At 32.8% G+C, this 16058-nt stretch overlaps 1 protein-coding gene across 1 annotated transcript; it reads left to right on the top strand.

The window, feature by feature from the left end:
- The first annotated feature begins 12730 nt into the window (after positions 1–12730).
- Positions 12731–14962, top strand: LOC129959962 (insulin-like). Its single transcript, XM_056072891.1, has 3 exons — positions 12731–12924; positions 13453–13730; positions 14779–14962. The coding sequence occupies exons 1-3, from the start codon at positions 12756–12758 to the stop codon at positions 14944–14946; spliced, it is 615 nt and encodes a 204-aa protein (XP_055928866.1). The 5' UTR covers positions 12731–12755; the 3' UTR covers positions 14947–14962.
- Positions 14963–16058: the final 1096 nt, after the last annotated feature.

Below are 16058 nucleotides of genomic sequence, written 5' to 3'. Positions count from 1 at the left end.
TCATCTAAATAGCTATTACAGATACTCCTCAATAAACTGATAAAATAATGGAGTGGAACTGCTATCAACTCTATCAATATTGAATATATGAATAGGAGGATGGTACTAAAGCTGACCAATTATTTCTAAATTCCTTTTGACCAAAAATAGATTGAGATACTCTTGCCTTCCCTCAGTGACACTTTCCTTTTTCACCTTTAGACAATAAATTAAAAATAGAGATTAAAAACCATACTGAGATTAAAAACTCACGTTATTTTTTTTTTCAAGTCTGAAAATTGTTTTGGTTAGCTCACCATTTGCCTAAGTCATTTTCCATCACTATCGAAAATGGACTCAAGAAATAGGCATGGTACTTATTTGATTCATTGGTGCAAGATTTATATCAACCCTTCTTAATAACAAAACCATACTAAGAATAAAAACTCCCGAAATATTCCTCTCAGACGTTAAAATTTTTCTGGTCACCTCACCTTTTGTCTAGATCATTTTGGAGTCACTCCCAAAAATTGACCGAAGCAAAAAGTGTGAAATTTAATTGATGATCTCTGCAATGCTAATATCAGTCCTCATCCAGAAAAAAAATCGATTGCTACGGTATTTGTACTCTTGTAAAAAATGTATAATATATTATGTCACGTCTTCAATACTTTCTCCATCATTTGCATGCCAAGCAAAGAATAATGTGTTATTTCAGTAAGTAATTATCTTTAAAACTACTTTCCTTTACAGAAGATATGTATATAATTCAGTACCCTATCAACTACTGGATATTTTAAAGCCGGTGATAAGACAAAAAGTTATATAGCAGAGGTGGGAGGGGGGGGGGTCTCTCTCTCTCACTTTGCGGTTTCTTCATCGGGATTTGAGAACATACGAATACTCAAACTAGTTTCAGAACTAAGGACCTTTTTAATGTGTAACGAAAGGAATTTTACAGAAAATATTGTGAAACAATAAGAATAATTATAAAATATATTTCAGAATATAACATGAAAATTTAATGTAGGAATGAATAATCATAAAGGATTTAAGCTAACTTGGTTTAATTCAAAGAAAAATTATAATACAGATCAAGGCTTCAAAACTTTCATTATATAGAAAAGAAATTGAAATCTCAACTAGCGTAAAAATTTTAAACAGCATTGAAATCTCAAAACAGCATCAAAAGCCTGAAATAGCTTTGAAAGAAGACAGAAATGTGAAAAACTGGCAATAAACTGCTGTCTGGATGTAATAATTTCCCTATGTTTTGGTTTCTTTTCTATTGCTACACTTCTGTCCCGTAAAACAGCAAGATTCGATTTCCGTTCATACAAAAGGCATTTGCACGATTTCCTTTCATACGTGTTGCTACCATATAAGTAGAAATTGCATGCTACAGCGAGTGCACAGCATACGTTATCACATGTGTGGAAAAGATTTAACATAGTACTTTCGTATTCCAATGCTATCTTATCATTCAAAACATTGATGCATATGCTAACAATATAAATATTTCAAAATTGATTTTCTATTTTACATTGAATTAAGATTAATTTGAATTTTTTAAAATATAATTAAAACAAAAATTGAAAAAAGGATAATATTTAAAATCAATTTTTATCATGAAATAGTTTCAGTGCTCTACAAAAAAGTAAATAGGTAAATTTTCCACATACATAACGAAATTCAAATTAATACAAAATCGTGTGAAAAGAATTGTATAAAAATGTTTAAAAATTAAAACAATGTTCGAATACTTCGTAAAGCAAATCTGTTTTCAATCACAAATAAAATAAGAATTTTTTTTCAATCGTGATAACATTTTCTATTAATTGCATGAATATTTCAACAGGATTTTAAATACCGGTTAGCCTCTATATTGACAAAGGGGTAAATTTGAAATTCATATATTCGGATTCTTTTTTATATCAATTTATTAAAACTCTTCCTGAACTTGGATTTTTCCACTTCTGAGGACATATTTCCCGATAGTAAAATCAATCGAAGGCTAAATTCTGCTTGAATTGCAAATATATCTGAAGTAAAAAGATAGTCTTTTGATATATTTTCAAAAGACTATCTACAGAGACCGTTTGATATATTTCAAAAGACCTTAGCTACAGAGTGTCACATTAGAAAGCAAAAAATAATTTATTCTAAAATGGCATGTTTAAAGCAAGAAGTTTAATCAAATTTAATCTGAAATAATAATGATAGATATTAATAAAATATGACATTTTAAAGAACTCTTAAAAACTGTGCAGAATAGACAAAAAGCCTCCATAACAAATAAGTTCTTTTCATGCAAAAAACTCCTTCGTCTTATCTTTTTTCAAAGTCATCACATGATTAACCACGACAAAAGTAACGCAGTTGTACTAATGATAAAATTCCCTTGTAAAAACTGGTTAATTATCGAAAATGAAAAGTAATTTTGCATAACAAATGAACTCATCTTAGAACATGATACATCATCATGATATCGATAAATCTCATTCTTCAAACATATCGAGTTTGATCGATAAATCTAAAATCGGCACAGCCCTAAAGCTAATAAGGATACAGGAATGACATAGTAGTTAATTCTTAGTTTATGATTTTAAGAAGTCACTTACATAACAGCATAACTGTGGGTGTGATGGGTTTTAATGCATCAGTCCACTTGGATTAGCTTAATCTTTTTATTCTTGATTAACAATTGATGATTCTGATGAGCTTTACAAATGAGAATTCAATGATGAAGGAATTTATATTACATGAAGATGGACAGTTGATGTCGTTCAAAGGATCTTTCCCACCTACGCGTGGTGCACTGGCATTTTCAGAGGAATCCTTCAACGCAAGAATTCCAGTTTCGGCCCTTTCTCAGAGTATCACGGCTTCTCGGTTTCCGGTCGCACCCTTCTCGGCGGACGTCCGTTCTCTCCCCTCGTCTAGTGAACTCTGAACTCTGCCCTCCGACTGCTGGCTATCACCGGATGAACTCAGAGTGCCCTCTCGTGGAGTTAATTTACCACATCGCTCGGCCATCGACATGTGAGGTCCTCCGAACTCTGAAACACACAAATGAAGGAGAAAAAAAAAGAGAGGATATTGAAGACAAAGGATAGAAATAAAAAAAAAAAAAAGGGTGATGATGAAAAAAAGAAATGTATTGATCTCAAGTTGCAATTGCATCAGTCCAGGGCTTCATGTGATCAGCTGAAGTGGAAGTTGCCTCAGGCCCTTCATGAGATCCTACTTCTGCTACGTCGTAACGATCATGTGGCTTTATCTTGACCACTTTGTAAGGTCCAAGAAACTTAGGTCTTAGCTTCAGACCTCCTCCTAACTGTGTTCTTTTAATAACTACCAAGTCGTTTATTTTATAGAGTGGGGCAATTCTACGATGTTTATTATATTGCCGTCGGTTCTCTTCTTGAATTTTGAAGATATTTGCTTTGGCCTCCTCACGAATTGTTTCTTTTTCTTGAATCATGGAGTGCAAGAATTCTTGATCTAGGATTTCTTTGATTCTTAGGTCCGTTTTGTTTCGCATCTTCACACCTGTCCCGCGAATGACCTCTAGTTCCATCGTTTCCGGTACAACGATGAGTTCACGTCCATCTTTGAGTTCTTTCTCGACCAGAGTTTTCAGCAATTGCATACGTTCGTCAGATTCTTGTGCAGTTGCGATCTTAGATGTAATTTTGCTTTGGGAACGGGTGACCATGCACACTGCATTCCTGCTCAATGCATCTACCTGTTTATTTTCGGTGCTTACCAATTCATTATTCTGAATAAGACTCAGACATTTTGGCGGGAAAATTCCCTCCATTACTAATTGATCACTTATAACTGCCTCAATCTCAACGGGTTTACATTCTTCATTAAAAGCAAATGAAAAGGTTGCAGTTTGAGCAGAAATTTCATTTCCAAAACAAGTTTCAACCTGTATATTTCCCGTTGTTTTTTTTGATAGGAAAAAATGATTTGTTCACAATTATAAGTTCACTTCCAGAATCTTTTAGAAATTTTACTTTTTTTCCATCCACAAAAATATCAATATATTCTAGCATATTTTTTGGCCTAGTTCCAATTCCCGATATAACAAATTTGTTTTCTGTCTCACTTTCATTTGTAGATTTTTCAAATCGTTTTGGACAGTTACGAGCGAAATGAAAGCTTTCCCCCTTTTCCCCGCATACATAAGAAATCCTTTCCGGTTTAATATTTTGATATTTGTTTCGACGAAACGATTCACTTTCCATTGCCTGTTTTTGAAACCTTGATGCTTTCGTTTCACTACTATGTACATTAGAATTACTGACTTCAGATAACGATTTACCCCGAGATGAAAAAAATAAATCACATTCGCGACCTAACTGAGTTGGCGGAAGCCACGTTTTTCCTTCGCGAATACCTATATATTCTTTAGTTCGGAAATCCAAAGTTTCGTACAACTTATCTGCAACAATTAAATCACATAATTTTTTAAAATCTCTTTTTACTTCTCTTACCTGACAATAGTAATCAAATGTTGCAGTTAATCGCGATGCGAATTGTACGTGCGATTCGCTTGGTAAACGTTGAGCATTTTTAAAATTACTAAGACATTCTCGAGGTGTCGGCTGAAATTCAGCTAAAAATAACTCTTTTAATTTTTCATAATCCGACAAATCCTGCTCAGTTGCATGCGTTAAAACATTATTAGCTTTAACCCCTAGCAAATTAATTAATATCTCAGCTTGGAAGTCTTTAGGAACTTCTTTAGTAATAAATGCCTTTTCTAAGGAAGTAAAAAACAAATGCAATGCCTCGGGTTTATCAGGAACAGAAATTGTTAGTGTTTTAATACTTCTTATTAAATTTTCAACACTAAAAGGCACGTTTGATCGCTCACTAGGCAATGATTGTTTTTTCAATTTTTCTAGCTCAATCTCCTTCTCGAGTCGGGCCAATTTCATTCTTTCCATCTCTAACTTGGATTGTTCAGTAACTGCCTTAGCCGTACGATCCTCAACGATCGATTTGATGACGCCACGGACAAATTCTTGATCCGTTTTAAAAACATCAGAATTCTCAATTAATTTCTTAAGTTCCAAAATTTTAGCATTTTCTGACACAGTTTCACCGAGTTCTTCGGCAAGTATTTTTAAATCACACTTCTTTAAATTATTCAAGATACTCATTTTGAAGAAATATGAAAGACTAAATATAAAACAGAAGTAGCACAGTACCTTTTAAAATTTGCTGTTCACCGGCTTCGAGCCCCCATGGTTGTGGGTGTGATGGGTTTTAATGCATCAGTCCACTTGGATTAGCTTAATCTTTTTATTCTTGATTAACAATTGATGATTCTGATGAGCTTTACAAATGAGAATTCAATGATGAAGGAATTTATATTACATGAAGATGGACAGTTGATGTCGTTCAAAGGATCTTTCCCACCTACGCGTGGTGCACTGGCATTTTCAGAGGAATCCTTCAACGCAAGAATTCCAGTTTCGGCCCTTTCTCAGAGTATCACGGCTTCTCGGTTTCCGGTCGCACCCTTCTCGGCGGACGTCCGTTCTCTCCCCTCGTCTAGTGAACTCTGAACTCTGCCCTCCGACTGCTGGCTATCACCGGATGAACTCAGAGTGCCCTCTCGTGGAGTTAATTTACCACATAACTATTTTCACATTTTAAAAATCAAACTAATTACGATAACAAATTACATAATGAAGTGCTGATACTCCTACACTATTCTTCCCCTCTTTTTCCTGCAACATAAAAAAAGTCTTATTTCGTGTAACACAAAAACAGATCAAAATGAACTTTACAATTTTATTTCTATCTTAAAAGAACAAGATTCTTTTCGTTGATTCATTAGATTATCGTTGAGTTTTAACCTAATATATAGACTAATACGTGGAGAGGTTCGATAATGATGACGGACCTTTTTTGTATTTTAAAGACTTTATTGTTTCTCCGCTTTCGGGAGTTGGATTGAGCCTTGCCTTTCGGCGTTGCTACTTCGTCGATGATGTTACAAAGACTGATTGTTTTTTACATATACCGCTAGAGGGCGTTACAAGTGAGAGGCGGGGCAACATGCTTACGTAACATACTCCCGCCTTGAAATTGCACAATTTCAATATTCAGACACTATATGAATTTCACACATAACAATAAATTCGACAGAATTATTACAAAAAATGAATAAATGTAAAAACAAATTAAAAGAATACTGAAATAATTCTGAAATATAAATTTACACAAAATAGTACTGAAATAATTCTTATATATACACATTTATACAAATGAGTTAAAATCTCTATATATTATTTACAATCATATACACATATAAATCCAATTTATTTTTTGGAAGTAAACATATTTGACTAATGCCTCCTTTAATAACACCATTCAAAACTCTTATTGCAACAACTCTGACTAAACCATCTGAACCTTTTATTAATTCTTTAATTTCCTCTGAAAATTCAGAAGATTGCACCTTGCTTACCATGAAGTTGGATGCTGTTTGAATTTCCTTTATTGTTATCTTACCCCTTTTGCGTTCAGCAGAACACTTCAAATTATTAATAAATCTGAAAAGATAACTTAAAATTCGGCAAATTTTAGTATAGTTGTTACTTAAATTTAAAATATCACAAATGAAATCATTAGAAATATTAGTTAGTAAAATCAATTCACAATGAGTTTTAACTTCTTTCAGAAAATCATTATTTGCATTATAATTTACAGCATCCTTTTTATGGGGAATTTCAGACTGTAGAAATTGGGGTCCATTTAACCAAATTTGACTGTTTATCAAATTTGTTGCAGACGTTCCCCTGGAGATTAAGTCTGCTGGATTGCCCATAGATTTAATATGTCTCCAGTCATAATTTGGACACAAACTGTTAATTTTTCTAACACGATTGGAAACAAATGGTTTCAATTTTTCTGGGGGAGTTTTTATCCAGGCTAAGGTGATTGTGGAATCTGACCACATATAGACGTGATTTAATGTCACTGGTAAGATCGAAATCACCTTTGATGCAAGTCGTGCCAAAAGTAGAGCTGCTGACAGCTCCAGACGAGGTATTGTTGATTCCTTGATTGGACGCACTCGCGATTTGCTGCACAAAAGACTTGTTTTTACTTCACCGGATTTATTTTTTGAGCACACATAGATGACTGCACCGTAGGCCTTATTTGAGGCATCACAGAAGCAATGTAGGTCTATGGTGGTGGGATTGTCGATTATAACACATCTTTGAATTTTTAACTGGTTCACTGCCGGTAAGTCTTTTAAGAATTTTAACCAGTCATTCAAATCGTTTTGTGGAATTGTGTCATTCCAATTTAGCTTTTGTTGCCAAAGTCTCTGAAGAAATATCTTGGCGCTGGTTATAATTGGGCTGATAAGACCCAAAGGATCAAACAGTCTTGCTATGACTGAAAGGACTTCCCGCTTTGAGTAATTGTTATTCAAACTGACAGTCACTTCAAACGTGAAAATGTCTGATGTGGGACGCCACTGCATTCCGAGGGTTTTAACTGTTAAGTCTGGAAATTCAAAATTTAAGTTTTGATTGTTTCCTAATAATTCAGGATGGTTTGAAACCCATTTGTGAAGTTGCATGCCTCCTTTACTTAAAAGTTCTATTAACTGCTGTTGTAAAGCCTTGGTTTCTGATAAGTTATTTGAACCAGTTAAAATGTCGTCAACATAAACATCAGTAAGAAGTGCTGCAGATGCTTGAGGAAATTCACTTTTTTCTTTCTCAGCTGATGCCTTGAGTGTTCTGGTGGCTAAAAATGGAGCACATTTTGTTCCATATGTCACAGTCCGTAGTCTGTATGTTTCCACAGGAGCAAATTTATTAGGTTTCCACAGAATTTTTTGCAGGTCTCTATCTGCTTCTGCGACCAAAATTTGGCGATACATTTTCTTTATATCTGCACTAAATGCAAATTGATATGTTCGGAATCTCAAGATGATGCAAAATAGCTCCTGTTGAATAGTTCCGCCGTTCAATAAAATGGAATTAAGTGAAACTCCACTGCTAGAATTTGCAGATGCATCAAAAACGACACGCAAGGGTGTTGATGTGCTTTCTGGGCGAAACACAGCATGATGTGGAATATAATATTCACTATTGGCAATCTCAGGAGAATCTAAAATTCGTTCCATATGATTTAACTGGAAATATTCATCCATAAAAGCCTTGTATTGTATTGCCATTGTTTTATTTTTATCTAATCTTTTCCAAAGTAAATTTAAACGTCTTTCCGCCATTTCTCTTGAATCGCCTAGTGTAGAACGTTTTTCTTCAACTATTGGTAATTTAACAACATACCTTCCGGTACTATCCCTCTTATGAGTGGAAAGAAAATGTTCCTCGCAGTAAGTTTGTTCATATGTTTTTGATTCGACTGAATCATCTGTATTATCACCAGGAAAAGATTCTAAGTTAAAGAAATTTTTAACAGAATTCTCCAGATTATCATTTTTAAAAATTAATCCAGAAAAGAAATGAGAATTTCTGCCGTTGATTGTTCCCGTTACTAAATATCCAAACACACTATTTTGTAACAAGAGTGAATTATCATATGATCTAAATTTTTCTGCCTTCAATAAATCAAAGAACAACTCGCATCCGGGTAATGCATTAATTTTACAAGGAATATGAAAAGTCTCATCCGCAAGTTTTATCTCACTTGGGAAGTTAACTTTTGAGATATCAATTTCTTTAGAAGGAGTTAAATGCGTTATTTTAGGCATAATTAAAAATGATACAGTTCTGGAAAAATCATTGTCTTCATTAAAAATGGTAGTGGTTAATTTATTTTTAACGAAGAATTCTCCTCCGTTAATACCAGAGATGGATGCATTACCCTTTTCCGGCTTCAAATCTAAAGAATTGGCCAAATCTGCAGTTCTTATGTTTACCGAACTCCCTGAATCCAACAGGGCTTTTATTTTTATTTTTTGACCAAATGCGTTTTCAATAAATAACTGCGCGATGCATAGAATATTTGAAGATAGTTTCGAGTTACTTGCAAGCGCTGACTCAGCCTCAGGGGTTAGCTTTTGGGGGAACCTCGACGAGCCAGACGGTTCATTGTTTACATAAAGTTGCTCCCCCGCGTCTGGGGGCGTTACCTCTGCTAGGCGCGTACTTAAGAGTTTAGGATCCAGATGTATCAAAGAATTATGGCCTGATTTTTGACAGCTTCGGCAGCGGAATGTGGATTTGCAGGGTGGCTTATGCAATTTCACACAGTTCTTACAAATATTATATTTTTCTAAAAGCTCGATTCTTTTAGAAACACTCAGTTTTAAAAATTCAGAGCATCTTTGTAAAGAATGTTCAAATTTACATAAAATACATGGCTTTACATTACTTAGTTTATTCGCATCATGAAGAAAGTTTTTTGGCTTATTTATTGCGCCTTGAAATTCCTTGTGGAATTTGTTACTTGTAGGGTATTTCCCTAATTGATCGAGTACCATCGCTCTTGATTCTAAAAATTGCAATAGCTCCTTCAATGAAGGTATTTGTTTTGATTGTATGGACATTTCATATGCCTTTCTACTCTCTTTGTCAAGTCTTTCTAATATTATATTTACTAATATAGCATTTGCTAAGTCATTACATTCTAAATTCAAACTTTTTAAACCTCTCAGACTTTTATTTATTGTGTCTGTGATATTTCGTAAGCCTTTTGCAGACTCAAAATTTAATTTTTCTAGTTTTAGCATATTTCGAATGTGAATATCAACAACTGCTCGCTTATTTTCAAAGCGTTCTTCGAGAGCAGCAAACAGTGACTCAAATGTATCGTCACTTGTTTCTATAAATTTAGCTTCACCACGGAGGGCAGCTTTTAAATAAAATAACCTTTGATCATTCGTTAATTCGATATTATCGTTTATTAGACACATAAATTGATTTTTGAAATTACTGAATTCTTCCATTTTTCCGTAAAATAACGGTAAGGGAATTTCCGGAAGTTTCGTTTTTAATTGAATATGATTGATATAAGCGTTCAAATTTGAATTTTGATCATTTATATTATGAATTACATTTTTGTTAACATTATAATTAGAGAGTAAGCATTTCAAACTTACCTCTAATTCGTTTCTTTCTTCTTCGATATCTAATATTTCTTGATCGCACTTCTGGCTTAACGTTTCATCTTCGTCGATTTCTAAATAATTCTTGAATAAAATTTCTAATTCATTTTTTATTTCTTCCACAATTGCCAGCTTTTGTTGGCAGCTTAATATGAATTTATTTTCTTCTTCAACCGTTGAACTACTTTCAACAAACTTTTTAACACTTGTTAGTTTCGCCCTTATCCTTCCACGGATTCTATTTAACTCTTTGGCTTTTTGAGTTTTATTTTTCTCCATAGTTTCGCTAATTCGTCTCCGGATCGCTAGGACCAGAATGGAGAGGTTCGATAATGATGACGGACCTTTTTTGTATTTTAAAGACTTTATTGTTTCTCCGCTTTCGGGAGTTGGATTGAGCCTTGCCTTTCGGCGTTGCTGCTTCGTCGATGATGTTACAAAGACTGATGGTTTTTTACATATACCGCTAGAGGGCGTTACAAGTGAGAGGCGGGGCAACATGCTTACGTAACAATACGGACAAAAAAACAATTTTTAAATATGATCCAGTATAGACAGGACGACACTGGTATTCATTACCTGCATGTTAAATCATCAATAAGCCAACTTTTGTTTTCCAACATCAGCAATTAATATATTTATCTCAATGCAGAGTAAAAAAGAATGAAAAACACATTAGAGTATTAGAGATTTCATGAACAATTTACTCAAATCTTTATTGATTCCGTGATGCGAAATTTGTGTATAAACTCATATCAGAAAGAAAGAAATTTGCTAATAAAACAACTGTACCGTTATTAAAATAATTTTAACGTATTGTTTTTAAAAATAATTCCTTCAATGTCATCCTTATCAAGATTTTTTCCAATATGAAAAAAAGGTTACGTATAGAAATCAATGTCCTGTAAAGAACAGATTTTTTACCAACAATAAAATAAAGGATCTTTTCTCTCTTAATGTACAGCATATGAGGATTTAAATTATCTTTTAATTTCACGACAGTTTAAATATCTTAAGAATCTATAGAAAAAAAACTGTCTTAAACACAGTAAAATTTTATGTAGGAAAGATTATTAATATATAGCTGAAACTTGCCAAGAAAAACTCAAATATTATTAAGGCCAAAGAAAAATTATTAAACTATGTAGATGATAAAAACTTATCAAAATAGCTTTCTATACAAAAAAACTATAAAAATTCTTTAAAAACAGCATTTTCAACTTGATATATGACGTCTTACTACATAATAAATTTTCAAGCTTAGAGGAAAATTTTACTCAAAGTCATTACTCTCAAAAGTTCCACTGAATATTAGTAACTCAAAATCAAGCAGATTTAGTTTAGCGGTATTAACGCCTCATTTGGAAGAAGATAAAGGTTATTTTGAAATGGACCTCGTAATTTAGGACTCCAGTCTAATAACAAGGATGACGCCTTAATTAGAGACCCTCTTGAAACTTCAGCACCATAAAAAAAGAAAGAAAGAATTCGCCCAGAAAACATCTCCGTTTAAAACATGGAATAATTTTGATTTTATTTTTACTTAATTTGGAAATGATTTTCGATGCGAAAGTTTAAATTTTACGAAACATAACTAATGAATAATTGTAAATTCTTACACAAATCTAAACTCCATTGAATTCCACCTTCAAAGAGAAGAAGGGCTTGAAACCCATTATTCCCATCCAAGTAAGATTTCGATTTTATATGAATATGAAATTTCAAAACTCAAATTCAAGCAGATTTAGTTTAGCTGTATGAAAGCGTCATCTGGAAGAAAAAGAAGGTTATTTTGAGACGAACTTTGTAATATTGCATCCTGTGAGATGGCTAAGATGATGCACTAGCTGGCACATATCTTCAAAATTCAGCATCATGACAGAGAGAGGAAACACATCCTACAAAAGACTGTTCCCTTTATGAGACCAGAACAGTTTCATTTACCCAAGTTGTAAATAATTTCATAAGCAAACATTTTAATGTATATTTGTAAATTTGTACATCCCAGCTGCTATAACCTCTGCTTCCAAAGAGGAAAACCTCATGCAATTCATTATCTTATTTGTGTAAAATAATTTACCCATTTCCTATTGATAATAAAATATTTGAAAGACAAAAAAAATGTATCTGAAGGATGTAAATTCTTCAACTCTTTTCAAATATTCAGTTTTTAGATTAGAAAGAATCCTATAAATTAGCTGCAGTATTTTAGTCTATTTTTTTTTTTATTGAATAGAGAATTTATTACTCATGATGTTTAACTAATAATTTTGTAAATTTAACTTGCTGCCAATTTATTTTTTATTGTTTCTTCCGCTCTAAAAAATCCCTCATTAAAAAAAAATGTTTGATTTTTTTTACGCCTTAAACAAGAAAAACCAATTGGTAACAAAAATAACTTGAATACCTTCCAACAAGGACATCATTTCTATTTTTTCACTGGTCACTTAGATTTCTTCTCCTGCCTACTCAATAATTGAAGCTCCACTGATCTGAATGATTAAACTTTCCAAATAATGCTCTTTTGCTTTCCTTATCCTTTCAAATGAGCAGGCGCAGTGCCCACTCCAGTATTATAAAAGTTGCCAATAATCCAACAACAAATCACTCTCAAATCTCATTTTCCTCCAAAAAAGCAGCAGCAAACCCAAATCTGAAAATGGATCTGCGGCGTTCTATGTTCTTTGGCTTAGGTTTTCTTGTATTGTCTGTCCTATACAGTGACAATGCTGAAGGGGTTAGAATGTGTGGAAGACGCCTAGCAGACCTTCTCAACTTCGTGTGCGGAAAGCATGGTGGATTTCATGCACCCAGAACAGCGAGAGAAGGTAAATTACAATTGTATAATTTTGAGTCATTATTGTTGAAGGGAATCCCTTTAAAAATATGCAGTTAATGCAGAAAATTGCTTGTTTTTAGATTAATACATTTATTCCAATATTATCAATTAAATTAGGTTCCATTTTAATTTCACTCGACTATTCACTTTGAATTATAATTTTTTTGTATTTATTATGGCAAAATTAAAAGGGAGAAATAAATCAATAATAATTCGCCATTTAATATAGAAAAAAGAAAAATGTTAATCTGAGGCATCACAAAATTCATTCTAATCTTTTCATGTCAATTTTCTTAGATGAAATCGTTTTATTTAAATCAAACACTGATCTGTTGATATTAAAATGAAATTCATAAAATCGGTATATCTCATAGTATCAGTATACGAAATCTGTGAAAAGTACCTTCTTTGGAAAACCATATCATTCCTCAGATAGAAAAACTCCAAGGAGTGCAAATGCCTTAAACGGCGAAAAGATTAATCAAACCTTTTAACGGAAATTTCCTTTATCTTTCAGTATCCAACCGAAGTTCCAACAAAACATCAGTCGTTGGGTTACTTTCTACGCTGTCCCGCAGAACGCTTAACTCAGACAATCAAGGGACAGCTGAAATTGAAATGACATCAAATCTCCGCGGCGGTGTAGTCGACGAATGTTGCAGGAAGCAATGCTCATTCACTACATTGCTATCATACTGTGCCGATTCCCAACATGTTGGAAATATTGATCTTGAGGAAATGGTTCCACCAGGAAGTGAACCAGCAATTTCAGCTGAAGATATAGCAGAATTCCATGTAAGAAAATGCTTTTTATTTGTTTTTTTAATTTAATTTTATGAGCTAAATTCTCAGAACAATCATATATTTATGTCAGAGGTTGAAGTATTTGTATAAATTCAACTATTTTTGGTCATCTTTTTTCCTTAAAAGTGCAAAACTTTGTTTATTATCATGTTCCCTTCTTAAAAATAAAATACTAATCTTAATAATAAATTGCTAAGTACTTCTCCCTGTTATGACCTCGCATAAAATTCATTGACTAAAACTGAGCATTTCTACATTGATAACTTACTAATATCATTGATTTGATATATTATAAATTTGATAACTTAAAACTTAAGTCAACTGGTTTGATTTTTAATTATGATTCTTTACTTTTCCACCTACAAACAGAGCGAAAAATGTGTATAAAAAAAAACTGGAACTTTTATTGAGTTTTTTCTATATTTGTATTTTAGAAGTAAGAGGCATCGATTATATCGACTAATAGGCATATATGTGAAAGTTTACTATTCATATTGACTAATGTAGAATATATTCTTTTGTTTACTTTAAATATATAAAATGAACGTTAAACTTTTGCAGCACAAAATAATTTGCCACTTTCACGTCCATTTTGATATATTTTTGCCTAAAACAGCTGATTGTCACTAAAACTACTTATAATTACAAATGATGATTTCTTAATCGCGCCTTTGAGATATATTACTTACATATACTTGAATGCAAAATTTGCTTAAACAATGTTAACGGTCTTAAAAGTACTATATCACAAATAATAAGGTAACGTTTAGTTATATTAATGTCTCAATCTAAAGCTATGTGGAGGTTATTTCGGAAATCAATTCGTAATTTTTAGATGACAAAGACGAGACTTGAACCTGCTACTCCCTCTCCAACTTGCCACATTTAATCACAGAACACTTGACGAAACGGTTTGTAGCGCGTGCACGTTGAATCTCTCTAAAACCATCTTTCTCACCGGAGACTGTGGCTACCATTACTTTAGAAACAAATCATTCCAGTCTCTGACAGGAGTAATGAATTCATTTCTGTATTTCAGGATGGAATGACGGAGTCCAGCGCCCTTCTATCTCCCCCTGCATCCACCACGGGTTTCCATTCCAGTCGCCCCAACTTGGGTCAATTCATGCGCAACAGGCCCGTCTTTATAGTCTTGTCCCAGCTGCAAGAAGATGAAGATCGTTCACTTGGAGACTACAGATTTTAAAGACGTTTCAGGAGGCTGTTCCACTCATTACATCAGAAAAGACCCAGTTGAAACCTCGAAAAAAACCGCAGAAAAATAATTCATTATCAAAGCTGTTATAAAAAATATGAAATAAACAAAATTTCTTTGGTCAATAAAAAACTTTTTGTGCTCATTCTTTGTGTCATATTTGTTTTTAAGATGAAAAAGATATAATTTTTTCTGTCCAAAGAATACCTTATTTTTTCTAGGCTGTTTCCTAATTGAATTACCGATATTATTTCTTATAAAATAATATTAGATGGAAATAATATGATGGTAAAAATTATTGATTAAATTCCATTGTGAACATGCATTATCGAACGATAGGGTAAACTGGAATAAAAAAGTATGCATACTGCGTTCATTACATATATCGATATTGAATACGTCCTAGTAGAAATGATAATATGATAATAAAAGTCATTGTTGTTTACAATTTTTTAGAAAATACTTTAAAAAAATAAATGCCCAAAAGAAAGAATATATCTTATTTTAAAAAAAAAACTTATTCCAATCTAGTTCCTTAGGTAATCAGTTAGTTTCATTAAAAAAAAGGGACTTTTAAGCAATATCTGCTCTCCTGTATTGTTACAATTTATGCAGAACTCACATGCTTGTTAATGTACAAAATATACTACCACATGCGCAAAAAATATTTTATGTGCGACGATAGGACGTTTGTATTGTAATGCTATCTTACCATTAAAAGTACTGATGCCAACTTTCGCTGTATAAATATTTAAAAAAATTTATGACGTTACTTTGGATTAAGATATTTTTCGAAGTCTTTATAAAATCATTAAAACAAGAACTGAAGAAGCAAGATTCATTTTATATTGATATGTATCAGGGATATAGTTTCAGTACCTTATGAAAGAAATATTTATATGCAAATTTAGGACATGCGTTACGGAGTTTATATTTATTCAGATTAGTATAGAAACAAATAAAAATAGGGCTTAGAAAACTAAGGCGACGTTCGAATACTTCATGCATTTCTATTTTGTATCTAAAAATATGTGAATTTGTTCGACTGCAGGAACGTCTTCTATTAATTGCAAAAATACGATATCAGGTGTTTAAATATTGTT

The sequence above is a fragment of the Argiope bruennichi genome, chromosome X2 (genome assembly GCF_947563725.1).
Source record: "Argiope bruennichi chromosome X2, qqArgBrue1.1, whole genome shotgun sequence".
In the NCBI taxonomy this organism is placed as follows: Eukaryota; Metazoa; Arthropoda; class Arachnida; order Araneae; family Araneidae; genus Argiope; species Argiope bruennichi.
Note: the sequence above shows the minus strand (reverse complement) of the source record. Positions and strands in the feature narration are given on the sequence as shown.

Coding starts and splice junctions, on each gene's coding strand:
- LOC129959962 (XM_056072891.1), top strand. CDS start 12,756: ATGGATCTGCGGCGTTCTATGTTCTTTGGCTTAGGTTTTCTTGTATTG. Junction 12,925..13,452: donor ACCCAGAACAGCGAGAGAAG/GTAAATTACAAT, acceptor TTTATCTTTCAG/TATCCAACCGAAGTTCCAAC. Junction 13,731..14,778: donor AAGATATAGCAGAATTCCAT/GTAAGAAAATGC, acceptor TCTGTATTTCAG/GATGGAATGACGGAGTCCAG.